At 48.5% G+C, this 17,137-nt stretch overlaps 2 protein-coding genes across 2 annotated transcripts; both read left to right on the top strand.

The window, feature by feature from the left end:
• The first annotated feature begins 9,961 nt into the window (after positions 1-9,961).
• LOC124654416 (transmembrane emp24 domain-containing protein p24beta2-like) lies at positions 9,962-12,838 on the top strand. Its single transcript, XM_047193420.1, has 5 exons — positions 9,962-10,069; positions 11,055-11,271; positions 11,493-11,679; positions 11,760-11,867; positions 12,486-12,838. The coding sequence occupies exons 2-5, from the start codon at positions 11,059-11,061 to the stop codon at positions 12,617-12,619; spliced, it is 642 nt and encodes a 213-aa protein (XP_047049376.1). The 5' UTR covers positions 9,962-10,069; positions 11,055-11,058; the 3' UTR covers positions 12,620-12,838.
• Positions 12,839-13,477: 639 nt separating this feature from the next.
• Positions 13,478-15,641, top strand: LOC124655364 (peroxidase 55-like). The gene is made up of 3 exons (XM_047194272.1): positions 13,478-13,791; positions 14,494-14,685; positions 14,765-15,641. The coding sequence occupies exons 1-3, from the start codon at positions 13,573-13,575 to the stop codon at positions 15,332-15,334; spliced, it is 981 nt and encodes a 326-aa protein (XP_047050228.1). The 5' UTR covers positions 13,478-13,572; the 3' UTR covers positions 15,335-15,641.
• Positions 15,642-17,137: the final 1,496 nt, after the last annotated feature.

The following is a 17,137-nucleotide window of genomic DNA, read 5'->3' as shown; positions in this document are numbered from 1 at the left end:
ACCCGAAGGCCACAAGATCCCCACGGTGCAAGAGCTGAACGGAAAGCCATACCGCAAATGGCATAACACGTTCACCCACGCCACCAACGACTCGCAGGGTGTGGCGTCAACGGGTCCAAATGGCGATAGAACAAGGGCGGCTAATTTTCAGCCGGTACGCCATGAAGGTCGACACACACCCCTTCCCCGCCGTTAACATGGTGGAGTATACTTACCATGGAGGGTGCCGGCCAGATTTCTCGTGCAATATCAACATGGTAGGACCTGGGCACCACTACGGTAAGGACGGAGATGAGGGCAGCTGCTCTCATAGCAAGGACACGAGAGGAAGCCGCTCCACGCGATCGGCTCCGCCACGATGGCAAGCGCTACATCACGGAGGGAGAAGTGAGGAACGTAAGATATCGGCGACCTCTCTGCGATCACCTCCTCAACAAGTATGTGGGTCAATACGACCAACGCCGGCGATACAACGACGATGATGAAAAAGATCGTCTGGCTAGGGACGACAGGAGACGTCGTCGGCATGATCGCGACGAGGAGCGATATGAGCGCCACGCCAAGGAAAAGTCGAGAGAGCAAGACGACGAGGATAGGCACTGGGACTGCCCCTTCTTCAGACACTGCTGGGATTCGAGGAATGAGCCGATTGCCTACAATCGGCAAGCGCCCGAGAATGTAAACAAAAGAGGAAGGATGCGGCTAACGTGTCCGTGTTCAAACGTCTAGGGCCTCTCCCGCCTCGGAACAAGCATGCTTGAGTCCGCTCGGGTGGAAGATCTCGAGGAACTAGAGGACGATGATGAAGAAGAAGACAAGTATCATCGGCCAAGGTGGTGCCCCGATGGGCTCGGCCGTTCCCAAAAACGAAGGGTTCGGCGTCTACGTGGGTTGGAGGAAGCCGAAAGGTTATACTGCACACGTTGACGAAGGCGCGGCCCGATCTGGCCGCTAAAATTCAGCGAACCCTGGACGAAGAAGGTCGGCCACAAAGGAAAGAGTGGCGCCCCAGACAAAAGAAAGCCGATGATGAGACATCGGCTGGCACAAACATGGTCTTCATCCTTCCGACGGAGTTTAGTGCTCCAGGATTAGACGAATCACATGTGGCACAACTGGACTGCGGCCCACGGCCGGTCATCTTTGAGAAGCCACGAGAGAGCATCGACATGACAAATGACGGGGTTAGGCTGGTTTTATCCACCGGCCTGACCGTGTAACAAAAGAAACATCGATGGACAAACATGGCGATGCCGATCCATGTGATCGGCCCCAAGGATGTATGGAGGAACATTGCAAAACCTTCATCGAGCAAGTAACATGGAGGCCGATTCTAGCAATCGGCCAAGATTATCCTCACCATTCATTCTGCCTGGGTTCAACGTCGATCTAATGGGCAATGGGTTTGCGTCGGCTGATGCACTGGAAGAAATCCACATTGTCCTTAACAGAGCCGACGTTCACATCATAGTGCCTTGGCTAACCACAGAGCCGATATCAGCAGTTACCTGGCAGAATCGGCTCGGGGGGCACCTAATCAGATGAACATGTGCGATACATGTGCAGTGAAACATTGGGGGCCGAAAAATCGGCCCGTAAAATTTTTTTTCGCATGATATGCAAGGAACAAAGCCGATGCATAGCCATCGACTCTAGCACAATGACACAAGAGCTACCCGCTGCGTGTTCAGGGCACAAGGCAATGCTGTCAGAGGAGTTAAGCCGTTGGTGATTATCTATAATATCGGCTTTCAACAGAAGAAAAGTGATCGGCTCTGGCTGGCTCTGCATGGTAGCTCTCTCAGACATGATCGAGCCCAGGTCCATTCATCTGAATTACGTGTCCTCATCACTGTTTTCACCTCGGCTGAGGCTCGGGGGGCAGCTGACCTGGTAAATGCTCTGTTCCTAGAGGCCAATTGGAGTATCATCGGCTGGTCCTGCGTCGCAACCTTCTTCAAGGACGGTGAGTTTTTGCAGAGGAGGATCACCGGAGCTGGTGAGAGGAATTTAAGGACCCTCGTGAAGGCAAGGGTCTTCCACGTTGTCCACCAGGTCTCAAAGTCATCAGTCGAAGAGTTGAAGGATAGATTGTGAAGGACCGATGCGTTGCCATCGGCTCATTGAGAATCGGCTTAAAGGGAATCGACAAAATCAAATTGGGGAAATTCTTCATTAATAAACAGGATTTCTTACAAAGAAAGAGCCGATTGCTCAAAGAAGGAGGAACAAAAGAAGGGTCTGTTGACCAATCTACTACTACTAGGCCTACACTAGTAGATCCTAGTCTACGGGCCATCGCTGCCCTCGTCGTCATCCTCAGAGCTCTCATCGGCACTACTGCCGGTGGGCTCCTCGTCACTGCTCCCGTAGCCCTCTACGGGAGCTTCATCCTCCTCTTCATCATCGCTGTCGTCGTCGTCCCACCACATGCGGAGGTGTTTCGCTGGCGGGTAGCCCTCGAGGGAGTCGTCGTCGTCTTCCTCCTCCTCTTCTTCAGAGGAGGGGCAGCCGTCCCAGGGGAACAAGTCATCCTCGCTTTCCAATTCCAGTTCCCCATCGGCGAGGAACTGGAGATCTTCATCCCCGCTGGTCAAGGACTTGTCGTCCTCGGACCAGACGGAGGAGGCGTGGTCCTCCTGGTCCCACTCTTCTGGTGCGCGTATGTCCTCCGGCGTCTCGCGGGAGGAGGAAGACCAATTGGAAAGACCGGAAGAGGAAGAGGAGGAGGAAGACATGGTGGCGCAGGGGGGTTTTTTGGGTGCTAATGCGAGGAGGATGAGGGAGAAGCGAACTGTTTGGAACGATTAAATAGAAGGGGATATAATGGAGATTCAATGCCACAATAGTTTCCGAGGAAGTGGTGCCCAACAGAAAAATTTCGCAGGCCACGCGGAGAAGTGGAAGAGGCAAGGCATCATAATGAAGGATACTGCGGCAGTTCTGCTCTGCCACGACATGACCCGACGAAGGAAAAGCGTAATGATTTTGGAAATGTCATTTCCAAAACCAGGGGGGCATGTGTTATCACCAGAATTTGACCGGATCAGAGGTGGGCCGCGATTGGAGATGGGCTTGAAGAATATACATAGAAGAAATACATGAATCGGCCTTGTGTACCAAGTTTGGGCTAGATTGCCCGTGTATCTGTACCATAGTAGGATACGTGTCGGTTAGAAGTTGGAGTTTAACCCGTGCACGGTTAGGTGCACGCCTGAATTAGAAAGTCCCCCGGACTATAAATATGTATCTAGGGTTTATGAAATAAACAACAATCAACGTTCACCACAAACCAATCTCGGCGCATCGCCAACTCCCCGTCTCGAGGGTTTCTTCCGGGTAAGCACCATGCTGCCTAGATCGCATCTTGCGATCTAGGCAGCACACGTTTATTCGCCGTTCATGCGTTGCTCGTACTGAAGCCTTTTTGATGGCGAGCAACGTAGTTATCATAGATGTTTTAGGGTTAGCATTGTTCTTCGTATCATATGCTATCGTCGTGCAACCCTTAGGCATCTAGCCGCCCTTACGCCTATCACGGGTGTAAGGGCGGCACCCGCTTGATCATTGTTTAGTAGATCCGATCCGTTATGATTGCTCCTTGTTCTTCAAGGATTAGTTTAATATCTGCATTGTTAGGCCTTACAAACGGGTCGAAGGATCCAGTGGCGCGTAGGGTGTAGTTTGCTATCCCTAGACAGGATGTTCCGAGGATCAACCTCGTGTTGGTTTTAGGCCTTGTCTAGGGTCGGTTTACGATCACCGTGCGTGGCCGCCAGGCTCGATCACGAGTAGGATGTTCCGATTATGCGGTGAAAACCCCAAATCGTAGTAGATCGCTTCAGCTTTATCTTGATCAAGCAGGACCACCATCTGATCGTACACCTCGTACGTATCATGGGTGGATCGGCTCTTTGAGCCGATTCACAGGACAACCTGAGAGCCGATCGAGGCTCGTATTTAACGTTTACGTGTATGCCATGCAGAAACTAGCGAGGTATCATCCAACACCTTCCCGACCGGGTATAGGTCGGGTGGCACGCCCTGCATCAGCATCGGACGTGTGTGCAGAAGGCTTTGCGGGCCGTCGCTCGGAGGGACCAGGGCCAGCCGCAGTCCTGGGAGATTCCCGGCTCTACGGTGTTGCCCGTCGCTGCCCGCCGGTGGGTTTCTGACCGCAACAGGGGGAGACCTTGCTACTCGAACAGGCGCGACGCGAGGAGGAAGAAGCTCTGCAGAACGGTACGGGGTAGAGACCATCTCAACTTCTACCGATAAGAATGACCCTCCTCGTTGCCTTGTCCTTGACGCAGAAAAAATCCCGGTGAAATTCAACAAAGACATAGTTATCTGAAACAAGGCGATAGACGGAAAGAAGGTGCTTGCGAATATTTGGAACATGTAGAACATCTTGCAAACGAAGAGATGAACCGGGTAAATTAGAGTGACCAATATGGGCAATAGACAAACCTGTTCCATTTGCTACTTGCACCTGATCCTTGCCGGTGTAGCGTTCGGCGAGCTGGAGGCGTTCTAATTCACTGGTGAAGTGGTCTGAGGCTCCCGTGTCCATGATCCATGGGTTGTTGTCGTTGGAGCTGGTCGAGGCAGAGTTGCCGGAGCGTTGGAAATCATGGTTGAAGCGATTGCGGCAATCATATGCATCATGACCCCAGATACCGCAGAGTTGACACTGGGGGCGGTTGCGACGCCCGTTGCGTCCGTTCCCGCCACCGCCTCCACCGTTGTTGCGGCCGCCGTTACCACGGCCACGGCCACCGCCGCCGTCATTGCGAGGGTTTCCATAACCCCCGCCGTTGCCGTAACCTCCATTGCCACGGCCTTGACCACCGTCATTACCATAGCCACCACGGTTGCCTCCTCCTTGATAATTCCCGCCCCCTCCTTGGTACTGATCGGGGGGACAAGGACGCGCTCCATTGCCCGGACCTGGGCGAGCCGCAGCGTGGCCTCGAATTGGAGGACACTGGCATAGAACTCGGCATATGAGATGGGCGTCGTGCGGAAGTTGAGGGTGGCCGTGACGGCGCTGTAGGAGGACCCGAGTCCGGTGACGATGTAGTCGATGAGATCCTCGTCCGGAACGACTGTCCCGGCGGTGGCCATAGCATCGCTCAGTGCCTTCATCTTGTGCATGTAGGCGCTGGCGGTCATGTCCTCCTTTCGGAGAGACTGGAGCTGTCGACGCAGATGGCGAATATTCGGCCGACTCTGCGCGCTGAACATGGCGTGGACGGATGCCCACACCTCTGCAGCCGTCGTGCAGCCGATGAGCTGCGCTGCGATGTCCTCTCCCATCGATCCGAGGAGAAGACCCTTTACCCGCTGATCCTGAGTCCACCAATTATGGTACTCTGGATTGGGGACGGCGATAGCCTTGTCGCCGGTGCCCTGCTGCACAGTCTTCGCAGGGACGACCGTGGTCTTGTCGAGATGCAGGTGGAGGTTTGCGCCTGCCAGATTGGGCAGCTCTAGGCCTCTCCATAGGGTGAAGTTGTTGCCGTCGAGTCGGACCGGGATCGTTGTGCTGATCACGCCGGTCGAGACTGAGGAAGAGGAAGACGAAACCATGGCTCCCAAGGTTCCAGAGAGCTGGAGGGGACCAGACATCACCGCAGACTAGGACGAGCTAGCGGCGGCGGGAGATCGATCTAGCGACGGCGGGTGGGGTTCTCGCGGCGGCTAGGGTTAGCTAGGGTTGGCTCTGGTAAAGTTTGAGAATATAATTGGGGTTTCGTGGGGTCTAAGCCCTCACGATGTCACTTTATATCTGCATGATCAGGTTACAATCCGTGTACAATACGACTCATACAATACGTACAGCTAGAGGCTAAATACAACTCTAACACCAACGTCATGTACAATCACCTTATTCTCCTCTAGCCTGCAACATTAAGTAGGAGTTCAATTACTTTGTGGTAGGTCTTGGGGCTACATCCAAACCCTCACAAAAATTTAGAGCGGAAATCCACAACTTGGAAGATTCCAGCAAGCAAACTAGGCTTGGAGTTAAAACTTGAAACTCGCGAGCAAAATGAGTAACACGTAACGTGACTTGCCGCGACTCGAACTCGGTGTATAATGAACTGAGACAAGTTTCAAATTTTAACGCTAAACATGTTCAAGCTAAACGAGATGAGTTCACCGAACTCACGAGTAGCTCGTTTAGCTCGGTAAAAATGAACCTTATGTTGTATAATCTGGCCAACAAATTAATCTAGCCCTAACTCCCTAAAGCTAAGCGATTCCCCTAATCCTCTCCTATCGGGAAGATAACCTCGGGTAGACCAAACTTGGTGATTAAACGAATTCAGAATAGAGTACACAAGTCGTTCTATGAAGAAGAAATAAGAGAAAGAAAGAAAACAGTAAACTGGGACGACTTAGTGTAAACTCGGCCCAGCTGAGCTCCAACCTGTCCAAGCTTCAGGCTGAAAATCCGACCTTGAGCGGTTGAGCCCCTTCCAACATAAGCCCAAAGTAAAAAATTCCGAGCGGGCCAAATCTTCCCCGGGCGGCCTACCCTCGACGTATCTCCTCCATCCCGGCTTCACCCGGCTTGGGCCGCGAACGGCTTCATCCGGCCTGCTCCGAGTTCGCCCATCCCGGACCGGCTTCGCCTGCCCAGCAACCGGCTTAGCCCCAACCGGCTTCACCGATCCTGGCCCACCTCAGCTCTGCTCCGGCTTCACTGATCTCGGCCCACCTCCGCTCCGCTTCGGCTTCACCAATCATGTGCCGCAACCGCTTCGCCCCGGCCCACCTCCGCTCCGCTCCGGCTTCACCAATCCCGTGCCGCAACCGCTTCGCCCCAGCCCACCTCCGCTCCGGTTCTGTCTGCCGCTGCATCGGCATCCCCCTGCTAGGCCTCTCTCGCTCCCGGATTACTTCAATCGACCCCAGGCCAGCTCGTACGATGTTCCAACGCCAGGCTGCTCCGACACTCTCCCCCGACCCAGTACTCCTCCAGGCAGCTCCCCCTCAACATACTCCCCCTATGCCGGTCCTGGGACGCCCCTTGCTCAGACCGGCATATCTTTCATCAACCCAAGTACGAGAGGATAAGATCGATGATGAGGAGATGTATATACAAGCAAATAAAGACTAGACCAAGGATAGACAAGACGTGCCAAGACCATGCTCATGGCATGGCAATAGTAGCCATCATGACACGTGAACAGTGTGACAAGACCCCAGTAGTCAAATCATAAACAATGTCGTGTACAGTGTACGTAGGGACACCATGTCCCCTAGGCTCCCTATATAAGGGGCACCGGGGGAAGCTCCCACGACGGCCCTGGAGGCCTGATTCTCCCCCAACTCCCTGATATGCTCACCTCTCTTCTTCCTCTAGATAGTTTTTCAGTTCATAGTTGCCGCCATTAGAGACACAACTCAAGGAGCATCATTGTAGCTCTAATATACAGCTCATATATAGTCATACATGCAGTATGTAGGGTTTTTACCTCCTCACGAGAGCCCTGAACCTGGGTACATCGTTGTGTTAGTGTGATTCTTGCGTGTGCGATCTTCACCCCATCACCCCTCCCCGGATCCTCCGGAGTCCATCGGCCCCAACTTAAGCCTACCTAGGCATCTGCCGTGTTCACCACCACGACACCTCCCCTCCGGTACTCACAAACTTTCGAATAGAGGAAGTGAGGAGAGGAGGCGGCGCCCTCCCACCCACCATGGCACCCCCCGTCCGGCCGTCCCCGACCCCCCCTAGATGTCCATTTCGTCTTGTCTCGACCGCCACTCCATGGAGAGGCAGCCCGGCCTGGAGTCAAAGGTAGTGGAGAAGAAGAGGCGGCATGGTCCCACCTCTAAGTTGGCATCACTCGTGTCGAGTCCATCACAGCTCCAGCGCACACCGTGCCAATCTTATCTCATGATCTATTGATTGTTGTGGTTTATATTATTTTGGTACCATACTAATGATTGTTATGCATCATTTCGTACCCTAATATTCAGGAAAAATGCATTGTATGTTTTACATGTTCCATTTGGCAGTTTTAAATGAGATACTCGTGAGTTACTAGCAAGCTTGGTGAGTCGAGCCGAGTATCAAATCTGGACTCGATTGTTAAACAAGTCGAGTCCAGCTAACTTGATTGTTGACCGAGCTTTAGCGAGTCGAGCCGAGAATTCCAATCCTACACCAAACACGACTAGGGTTTCTCACAAACCTAAGAGAGTAACTAATATGAGTGTGAGCTCAAGGGGAATCACTTTCTGATTTTCTAGGATTGTAGATTAGGATCTCATATTTCTTTCTCTCAAAGGATTTGAGTTTGAGTGGCGAGATTTGGATATCTCTAAGCTTGTGGAGTGATACAATGGTGGAGAGAGAAAGAAAGGAATCAATTTATTCCTTCATGAAAGCAGGGAATATATAGGTGTCCCAAAACCTAGCCGTTATGCATGGTTTGTGGCCTTATAAATTTCATCCAGACTTTCTGGGCTAGGATTTTGAGTGAGCTGAAATTTTTCAGGATGGAATTCGTGCCAACTGATAAGTTACTGGGCTGGTCTAGATTACAACAAGACTCTAACTGGAAATATCTAGCCATTCAGAATTCTAGTCAGATTTTTCAGGTCGAATCTGGGATTTGGAGAAATAACAAGTCGCCAAATTTCAAGAAAACTTTGGCTCTCTAATTATAGAATTTATTTCTTGATTATTCTCTTTTATCCAAGTGGAGTACCCCTCTTAATAGTGCAGCATGCCTATGGCTCAAGCAAAGGTAAAGTACATGAAATATAATATTGCCACCTCTTTTATACTTTTGCGTGGTGGGGTATCCTTATATGTTTATATTGTATCATATGTAGGGGTGGGCATAAAAACTGATAACCAAAAACCGAAACCGAAAAGATCGAGATAAAACCTAAATAGAGCGAGACCAAAAAGACCGATAAAAAATTGGGTAGAAATTTTTTTCAGACCAAATTTATATTGGCCAATTTGGTCATTAGTTTCTAATGGCCGAACTGACCGAACTATATGCATGATCGCCCCAAACTCCAGAATTATGTGATGCGTGAATTGTGGCATTGTTGTATGTTGATCAAGCATCTATAACGAGGATTTATTTTTATTTGTTATTGGTGAAACGCTTATTTTCGCCAATTAAAAACAATATATGCATTTAAAAAAGTCAAAGTACAATTAAAATGCTGCCCTTTTTTACTAAATATTGTCGAAGTTTTCTGCTGATAATATCGAGCACACTATATGGTCATAACCGAACCCGCATCCGAATTATCGGTTACCCGAATCTGTCGGGTAGTAAAAATAACAAGTATATTTTGATCTTCATTTTTAGACCGTCGAATTTAAAATAGACCAAAATACAAAGGTCGAATTATCCGTCATGACCGAACACCCACCCATAATCACATGTAACTAATAGCCCAGTATAGACTTGTAGATTGCATTATTAGTCTCCTAATCACAATGTCAACTTCACCAAAACCGCTTGGGAGTAAGATTTTCTTTCACTTTATGGCATGATTCTTTATCTACTTTTTAATGGTCAAATATTTCCTCCAGTTTACGACGAGTTCAGTAAAGACTCGCAACGTGATAGCTAGTTTTCGTTTCTCAAAAGAAACTCGTTTGATTGGGTTATTGATATTATTGAGCCTCGTAGCTTTTTTTGAGAGAATGCCTCATGTTTTATTTACGGAAAGTGCTACCGGAGCCCGGGCTCAATGAAACCCTTTATTTCTTTAAAAATTGAAAACCATTTTCAAATCCTAAAAAATTCTGAAAAAAAAAAGATTACAAGCAGATCCAGTCACAACTATTGTTTTGGTCTAGCCCACGCTCGTAGATGGGCCGGGCCTTCGTTGAAGTGGGTACATCGCAGCTTCAGAGGCCCAAATAATGCCCAGAGGAAACAAAGTCACGCAAACCCAACGAAAAGGCGAAACAACCCTCTCGTTCTCCCCTGCGCTCTCCTCTTCACTCAGGCGGACTCCTCCCCGGCTCACCGCCGATCTGACGACGAACAAGACGAGGTTCCCCGGAACAGTGCACAAGGTGAGCTCCACCCATCCATCGCATCTGTGGCGCTATTGATTTTGCTATTCTATATGTGAATTAGTCAATCAATCAGCCTCGCGGGACAACTCGAATCAGAGTTTTATTTCAGTGATGAAAATCGCCCACCCTCTAGCTAGATTCGTGGGATTTCTCGGGCCATCCCGTGTTCTGTTCTGTGGTTCTTTATCATGAGTGTTTCCGCTGGAATCACGCTGCGCCTTTTGTGTATTGGCTTCTCATTTGGCTCCGCGGATCAGTGGAGAGGGAGAATACGCGCTACCCGCTGATTTATTTCTGGGAGCGCCGTCTAGATCTAGCGGGAATCCTGGGTTTGTAGTTATGGCCATTGCGCTTGTGCCCTAGTTTTGGAGCGGATTTTCACTCTTACCCTAGGTTCCGTGTATTTATTTGGAGCTTGGGTCAGTTTGTTGGAGAGCCAGAGCACCACCCCACGGGTGAATTCGTATATCAGTCTTACGATTTGTTCTACATCTATCTTGTGTTGCAGCAATCATCTGAAGCTGATATAATAGTTCATTCCTTAACTTTCTGGGGTCTGTGACTTTTATTTTTTCCCCTTTGCACCTCCCTTACTAGGGGCTGGGCTCCATTCTCATCAATTACTAGTTAATCTGTTCACGATTAGGGATGGGCGGATACAGCGATACAGTAGTCATGTGTAATGAGGCAATTTTTTTGATGATATGTTGTGTTGAGGCATTTCTGTGATACCACAATGTGACAATGTCTACTCAACTAGTGTACCAACTGTAGTCACGCGTTCATATGGATTTGAAGTCATGTCCACATGTCAATTTGAGAAGCAGATGCTAGTCTGTGGCCTTGACTGTAAGAGTTTCGAACTCAGAAGCGTTAGACCAACTGTCTTGAATGGCATCATGTTGCATTGCTGTCACCTGATAATACTCCAGCCGTAGTTGGACAGGGTCTAACTCTTCCATCACTTTTGTGTTTATGCCAGTCAGATGATGGACGGGAGGAGTTTGAGACTTGGTTGTTTCGTGGTTCTGTGTCTTGTGCCTTTCCTGCGCCATGCCTTGGCTATTCGCTTTGTGATGGATAGGGAAGAGTGCTTCTCCCACAATGTTGATTATGAAGGGGACACTGTTCATGTTTCATTCGTTGTGATCAAGTCGGAAACACCCTGGCATTATTCCGCGGAAGGTGTCGATCTTGTGGTATGGTCTTCTTTCTCTTTTCCTTTCATTTTTATATAGGTCCACTTCTTCTCCATGTGCAAACTACACCAATTTACTGTACTATGCTGAAATTGGTGTTTGCATTATTGGCAAGAACCAATAATTGGCTTTTTTTTTGTATAGTTAAGTTAACTACTTGTTTACCAAACTATTTCTTAACTTTCACACTGCAAAGCTGATTTGGTCATAATTTATTGCAGGTTAAGGACCCTAATGGCAATCAACTCCATGATTCTCGTGACAAGACTAGTGATAAGTTCGAATTCATAGTCCAGAAGAGAGGCGTCCACCGTTTCTGCTTCACTAATAAGTCCCCTTACCATGAAACTGTGGACTTTGATGTGCATGTTGGTCATTTTTCATATTTCGACCAGCATGCCAAAGATGGTAAATAGCCTTTTTACTGTTTTCTTGAACTCATCTAACAAGCAACATGCCCCTGATTCATTTGTCTTGACAAATTACAGAGCATTTTAGTCCTTTGTTTGAACAAATTGCTAAGCTGGATGAAGCTCTCTACAACATTCAGTTTGAACAGCACTGGCTGGAGGCCCAAACAGACCGCCAAGCAATATGTAAGTTCCTCCTCTCACATTATCTCTTATAATTTAAGTGCTAGTGAATTGTAATATCATAATGCTTTCTTCTTGTCCTCTTTCTCTCATCTGAAAAACACCTCTATGTTGCAACTTGTAACCATTGACCAATGCGTGATTTTCTTGTTGCTTAATGGAAAATAGTATTGCACATTGCTAGGAGGTGCGTGCTCCACTATTTAGGATCTTGAGAATGCAGGCCAAGCTATGCTTTGTGTAAGCATCATGTTTTAGTATTGTCCTTTCACCATCCTACTCATTTCTGCTGTCATTTTAGAATTTTATCATGTTTTAGGATTGGGCTGTTCCTTGGAGGAACTAGGGACCAGATTTCCATAGGTAGGAGTGAGGCTCGATCCCAGACTGGCTAGCTCACCACCTCATGTGCTAGCCAGTAAGACCTAGGACTTTTCTCAGGGCGCATTCTAGAAAATATGTTTTAGGAGAGTTTGTCCAGTGCTTTTTTTCCCCTGATGTCAAACTCATTTCTGATGTGATGCCAGAATTTTTATTTATCATGTCTTCTCAGCAATTAATCTTCTGGTGCATATTTGACATTACCATCTAAATCTTCTGTTGCTCTGTGCTGTGATGCAGTAAACGAGAACATGAGCAAGAGGGCAGTTCACAAGGCACTCCTTGAATCAGCTGCCCTTATTGGAGCCAGTGTTGCACAGGTCTACTTGCTGCGTCGCCTATTTGAGCGCAAGCTGGGTGCATCCAGGGTCTAACTTCTGCTTGTAGGCTTGTAGCCATCCTTATACCCACCAACCCAGCTGGATTTCATCACTACATTGTATGGTTAACAAGATTTGCTAAATCTGTTCCCATATCCTTGCGTTTTTCTTCAAGAATTTTGTAATCCAGTACGGTGCAGCATTGACGTGCCTTGTATGATATTAATTGTCATCCCGAGTTTCCTATGATGAGAGATCATGTAGTTTGAGTTATCTAAAAGCATCTTTGATTCTGGTATGATTCCTCGATCTGATTGTGTGGATTTACAAGAGATTAGATGGTGCCAAATCCAAGGAGGTGTAACAGTTGGAACCCATGTGCATCCTCTCCAAGATTTGATTGGGTTTTGGGGTACCACAACCTCTCAAACTGATAGGCATAGAAAGGAACACTGGCAGTGGTATTTGAAAAGTCCAAATATGATTGGCAAGTTGGCATGGCTGTCCCACTAACATCGTTCCAGGAATCTTTTATCAGTGCCATTACCATGAACTAGATCCAGCGTTGTGATTCATAGCTGAGTTTTTTCAGAAGTTAATAACCATTTTGTGGTGCATGGGTTCCAACTGTTTTTACCAAAGCGAATAACCGAAAGTTAACTCAAGTATTCAGTGTGTATTTGTTAAAAAAAGAAGTATTCAGTGTGTAGTCGGCGTGCATGGTACTATCGGGAGAGCGATCTTGTCTTGCATTAATATGTAAACAAGACTGACCTCCATCATCTATAATTGGATCATCATCTGTATAACAATAGTTCTAGAAGAAAAAAGCAAGAAAAACTGTATATGTAGGCCTGTTTTCCCTGTCACTTGGCAATCCTATTCCTATCCCTTTCAGTCACTGTAGTGACCAGTGAGGCAGTAGCTGCCTTCTCTCCACAGCAAACAAAATTCCAGCACGAGCACACGCAAGCACCACAGACCCAGAGGTAGCAGCTTCCGATACCATGGAGCGATGGAGGAGAGGCGGCTGCCTGCTCACCGTAGCGCTGGTGGCGGCCATGGCGGTGGTGTCCGGCGAGGCGAAGCTGTCGCCGGGCTACTACCGGTCGACGTGCCCCCGCGTGGAGTCCATCGTGCGGGCGGCGGTGGCCAGGAAGGTGAAGGAGACCTTCGTCACCGTCCCGGCCACGCTCCGGCTCTTCTTCCACGACTGCTTCGTCCAGGTGAGTGCCGGTGAGATCGAACCATCCACGCCATTGCTGGTTCTTCTGAATTCAGATTTTCTTGAAAAGCTTCCACGATTTCGTTGCTGTAAGAGCTTGGAACTTCAAATCGATCAAGAGTAAAGAGGATTTCTCCAAATTTCCGGCCATAGATGCTATGGCTAGATGCATTTGGAGTGCTGCAAAACATTGCAAATTGCAGCTGCTGCTTTTCTCTTCTTTTTTCCAGCTCAGTAGCACGAGCAGCTTGTCCATGTCTCGTTGTCTCCATCTGTACTGATGATCCCATTAATCTGCCAGGAATCGATTGATTCCATTTAAGCCTAATTTTACCATTACACTAGTACACTGCTCCACTAGTGTGAGAGGTTAGGTAGAGGTACTGTGGCAGATTATTGCTGCCAGTGGACGAAGCTCGATGGGCTCCCGATCACGGGCCCGTCGCTTCTGCCATGTGATCGCACGACCTCTCTGTCAACTGGGCTTGATGGAAATTCAAAGTATTCAGACCAGATTTGTCGGAAGTCCCTGCTGGCAGATCAGGCGCCACGTTGCCGTTTCCGGTCCACGTCACCATGCATTCCCTCGGTTTCACTTTCACCTGAGAAAGAAAGATCCCTTTTACTGCTCGTGCCGTTGTTGTTAATTTGATATTGTCAGCTCGACTGAAACTGAGAATGATGCTGTTGTCTACCGGGCCAGGGCTGCGACGCGTCGGTGATGATCGCGTCCGTCACCAACGACGCCGAGAAGGACGCGCCGGACAACCAGTCCCTCGCCGGCGACGGCTTCGACACCGTCGTGCGCGCCAAGGCTGCGGTCGAGAAGGCCTGCCCCGGCGTGGTCTCCTGCGCCGACGTCCTCGCCCTCGCCGCCAGGGACGTCGTCACCATGGTATATATACCCTCCGTCTTAATCTTGCCATGTTTCGCAGCTCTGTCCTGACAATAATGTCTGTACCGCAATGGGGCAGTCGTCCGGCCCGCGCTGGACCGTGGAGCTCGGCCGGCTGGACGGGCTCGTCTCCAAGGCAACCGACGTCGCCGGCAAGCTGCCGGGGCCGGACATGCAGCCCGACACCATCGCCGCCATGTTCGCCGACAACAACCTCACCGTGGACGACATGGTCGCGCTCTCGGGCGCGCACACCGTCGGCTTCTCCCACTGCACGCGCTTCGCCGGCCGGCTCTACCGCTCCAGCGCGGCGGCGGGCCCGTCGTACTACAGGGCGTCGTACGCGCGGCAGCTGATGGCAGCGTGCCCGCGCGACGTCGGACCGACCATCGCCGTCGACATGGACCCCGTCACGCCCACCGTCTTCGACAACACCTACTATGCCAACCTCGCCGGCGGCCTCGGGCTGTTCGCCTCCGATCAGGCGCTGCACGACGGCGCCGCGTCGCGGCCCGCAGTGGAGGGGTTCGCCGGGAACCAGACGCTTTTCTTCGAGGCGTTCAAGGAGGCCATGGTCAAGCTCGGGAGAGCTGGGGTGAAGAGCGGCCGGGGCGGGGAGATCAGACGAGACTGCACCGCCTTCAACTAGCAGTAACAAGTACACTTGTGATCGAAATGTAGACATTTTCTTCCCAAGAAAACGCCAAAGGTGTTCATGGACACGCCACCTCCTCCCCAGCACATCCCATACTCCTTCCCGCCGGGTGAAACCAGGCATCATAGTGGATAATTCAAATGATTTAGTAGTGGATAGTTTAAATTATCTGGCATTCGTATTCGAAAAGTCGAAAATGGATGTGGTAGTATGAAAAACAATGGAAATGGATGTGCTAATTCTTTTTACAAAACAAATGTGGTGCTCAATTTTGAAACAAATGTGGATATACAAATCGTTTCAAATAAAATTATGTTAATAATTCTAGCCAAATATGCCAGTTAACCAATCTGAAAAAAACACCAAATTGGTCAACATTAAACTATTGTGTTGTATAAATATATTTATATCTCTATCATCCTATAATTGACTCATAATAAGACACGACTCCATTACTCAGCATATTTGTATCCTTTTATATTTGTATCTGTTTTGGATTGAGAAAATATCTAGTCCGCGTCCATATCATATTCGAGTAACATACAATCTACATTTGTATTCGTATCGTGTTTATTTCAAGAATATGAAAGTAGATGTGGAAAGGTAGGATACTACTACAACATCGTTAGGAGGTGGTGAAATATGATGTGATGAACTTTTTCTATAATTTTCATAATGGAACCCTCAAAGTACGGGATGTCGACTAGAAGGAGAGGGGGTGAATAGGCTTATCAAAAATAATTACGGATTTAGCTTGTAGAAATAAGGATTTAAACTAACGTTTATTGTACAAGCACAAAAATCTAAATATGCTAGGCTAAACTAAGTGCAACAACAATAATTTAAGCTAAATAAGATAGGCAAAAGATATATGTAACACAAATGTAGCAAGATATAAGTATATCAAGCATGATGTCTATCACAAGAAACTAAACTCAGGTGGAGACGAAGATGTATTCATGCGTTCCCTCACACGAAGCAAGGTATGTCACGTTGAAGAGATATATGCTACCACAAAGGTCTCTCGAACGAGAAAAAGACTCACCTTCTTCTCCACCTGAGTGTGGCCTTTTTTTTCAGAGTGCTAAGAAGTGAGGCAAGGGACCCAATGACACCTTTTTTGTTCAATATGGTGAGTGAATCCTTGACTAAAATAGTTCTGCAAGCACAATAAAATGGTTTGTTTTGTGGTTTGGCTCCTGACCTGGTTGACAATGGTGTTGCCATGTTACAATATCCCGATGACACGATCCTTTAACAGTCACATAACCTTAAGAATGCCATGAATCTAAAGATGTCCTTTGTGTGTCACATAACTCTGAAAATGCATGTTTGAGTTTATGCTTCGCCCGAAAATAAACTTCATGAGAAGTGAGATTTTTACTATCAATGCGGATAATGAGGTGATAAAGTTCTATTTACTAGATCGAATCAAACTTCTTTTACTAGCATAAATACTCGTGCGTTGCTACGGAAGTTAACAAGAGACTTACAAAATTTACAAATGATGAAATATAACAATGATGCCTTTAGACATTCTAACAAATACATAATACACATGGTCAAAGAAAAAGTATAGAGGAAGAAGAGGGAAATTTCGATCGTCTCAACTCTGAAGACTGAAGCTACCCAAGCCACCGCGGCCGCATCCTCTTGCCTTCACCGGTGAACCAGCCGCGCTACTGCTTCTACTCCCTATCGTCACGGCGGCGTCCTCCGAGCCCCAGTCAGCTGCCGATGCCGCATCACCGGCGACACGTCCTAAGAAACTGTGCTCTTGTCCTGCTGTCACCGTCG

Source organism: Lolium rigidum, chromosome 5 (genome assembly GCF_022539505.1).
Source record: "Lolium rigidum isolate FL_2022 chromosome 5, APGP_CSIRO_Lrig_0.1, whole genome shotgun sequence".
Classification (NCBI taxonomy): domain Eukaryota; kingdom Viridiplantae; phylum Streptophyta; class Magnoliopsida; order Poales; family Poaceae; genus Lolium; species Lolium rigidum.
The sequence above is the reverse complement of the archived record's forward strand: the minus strand, read 5'-3'. Positions and strand labels throughout refer to the sequence as shown.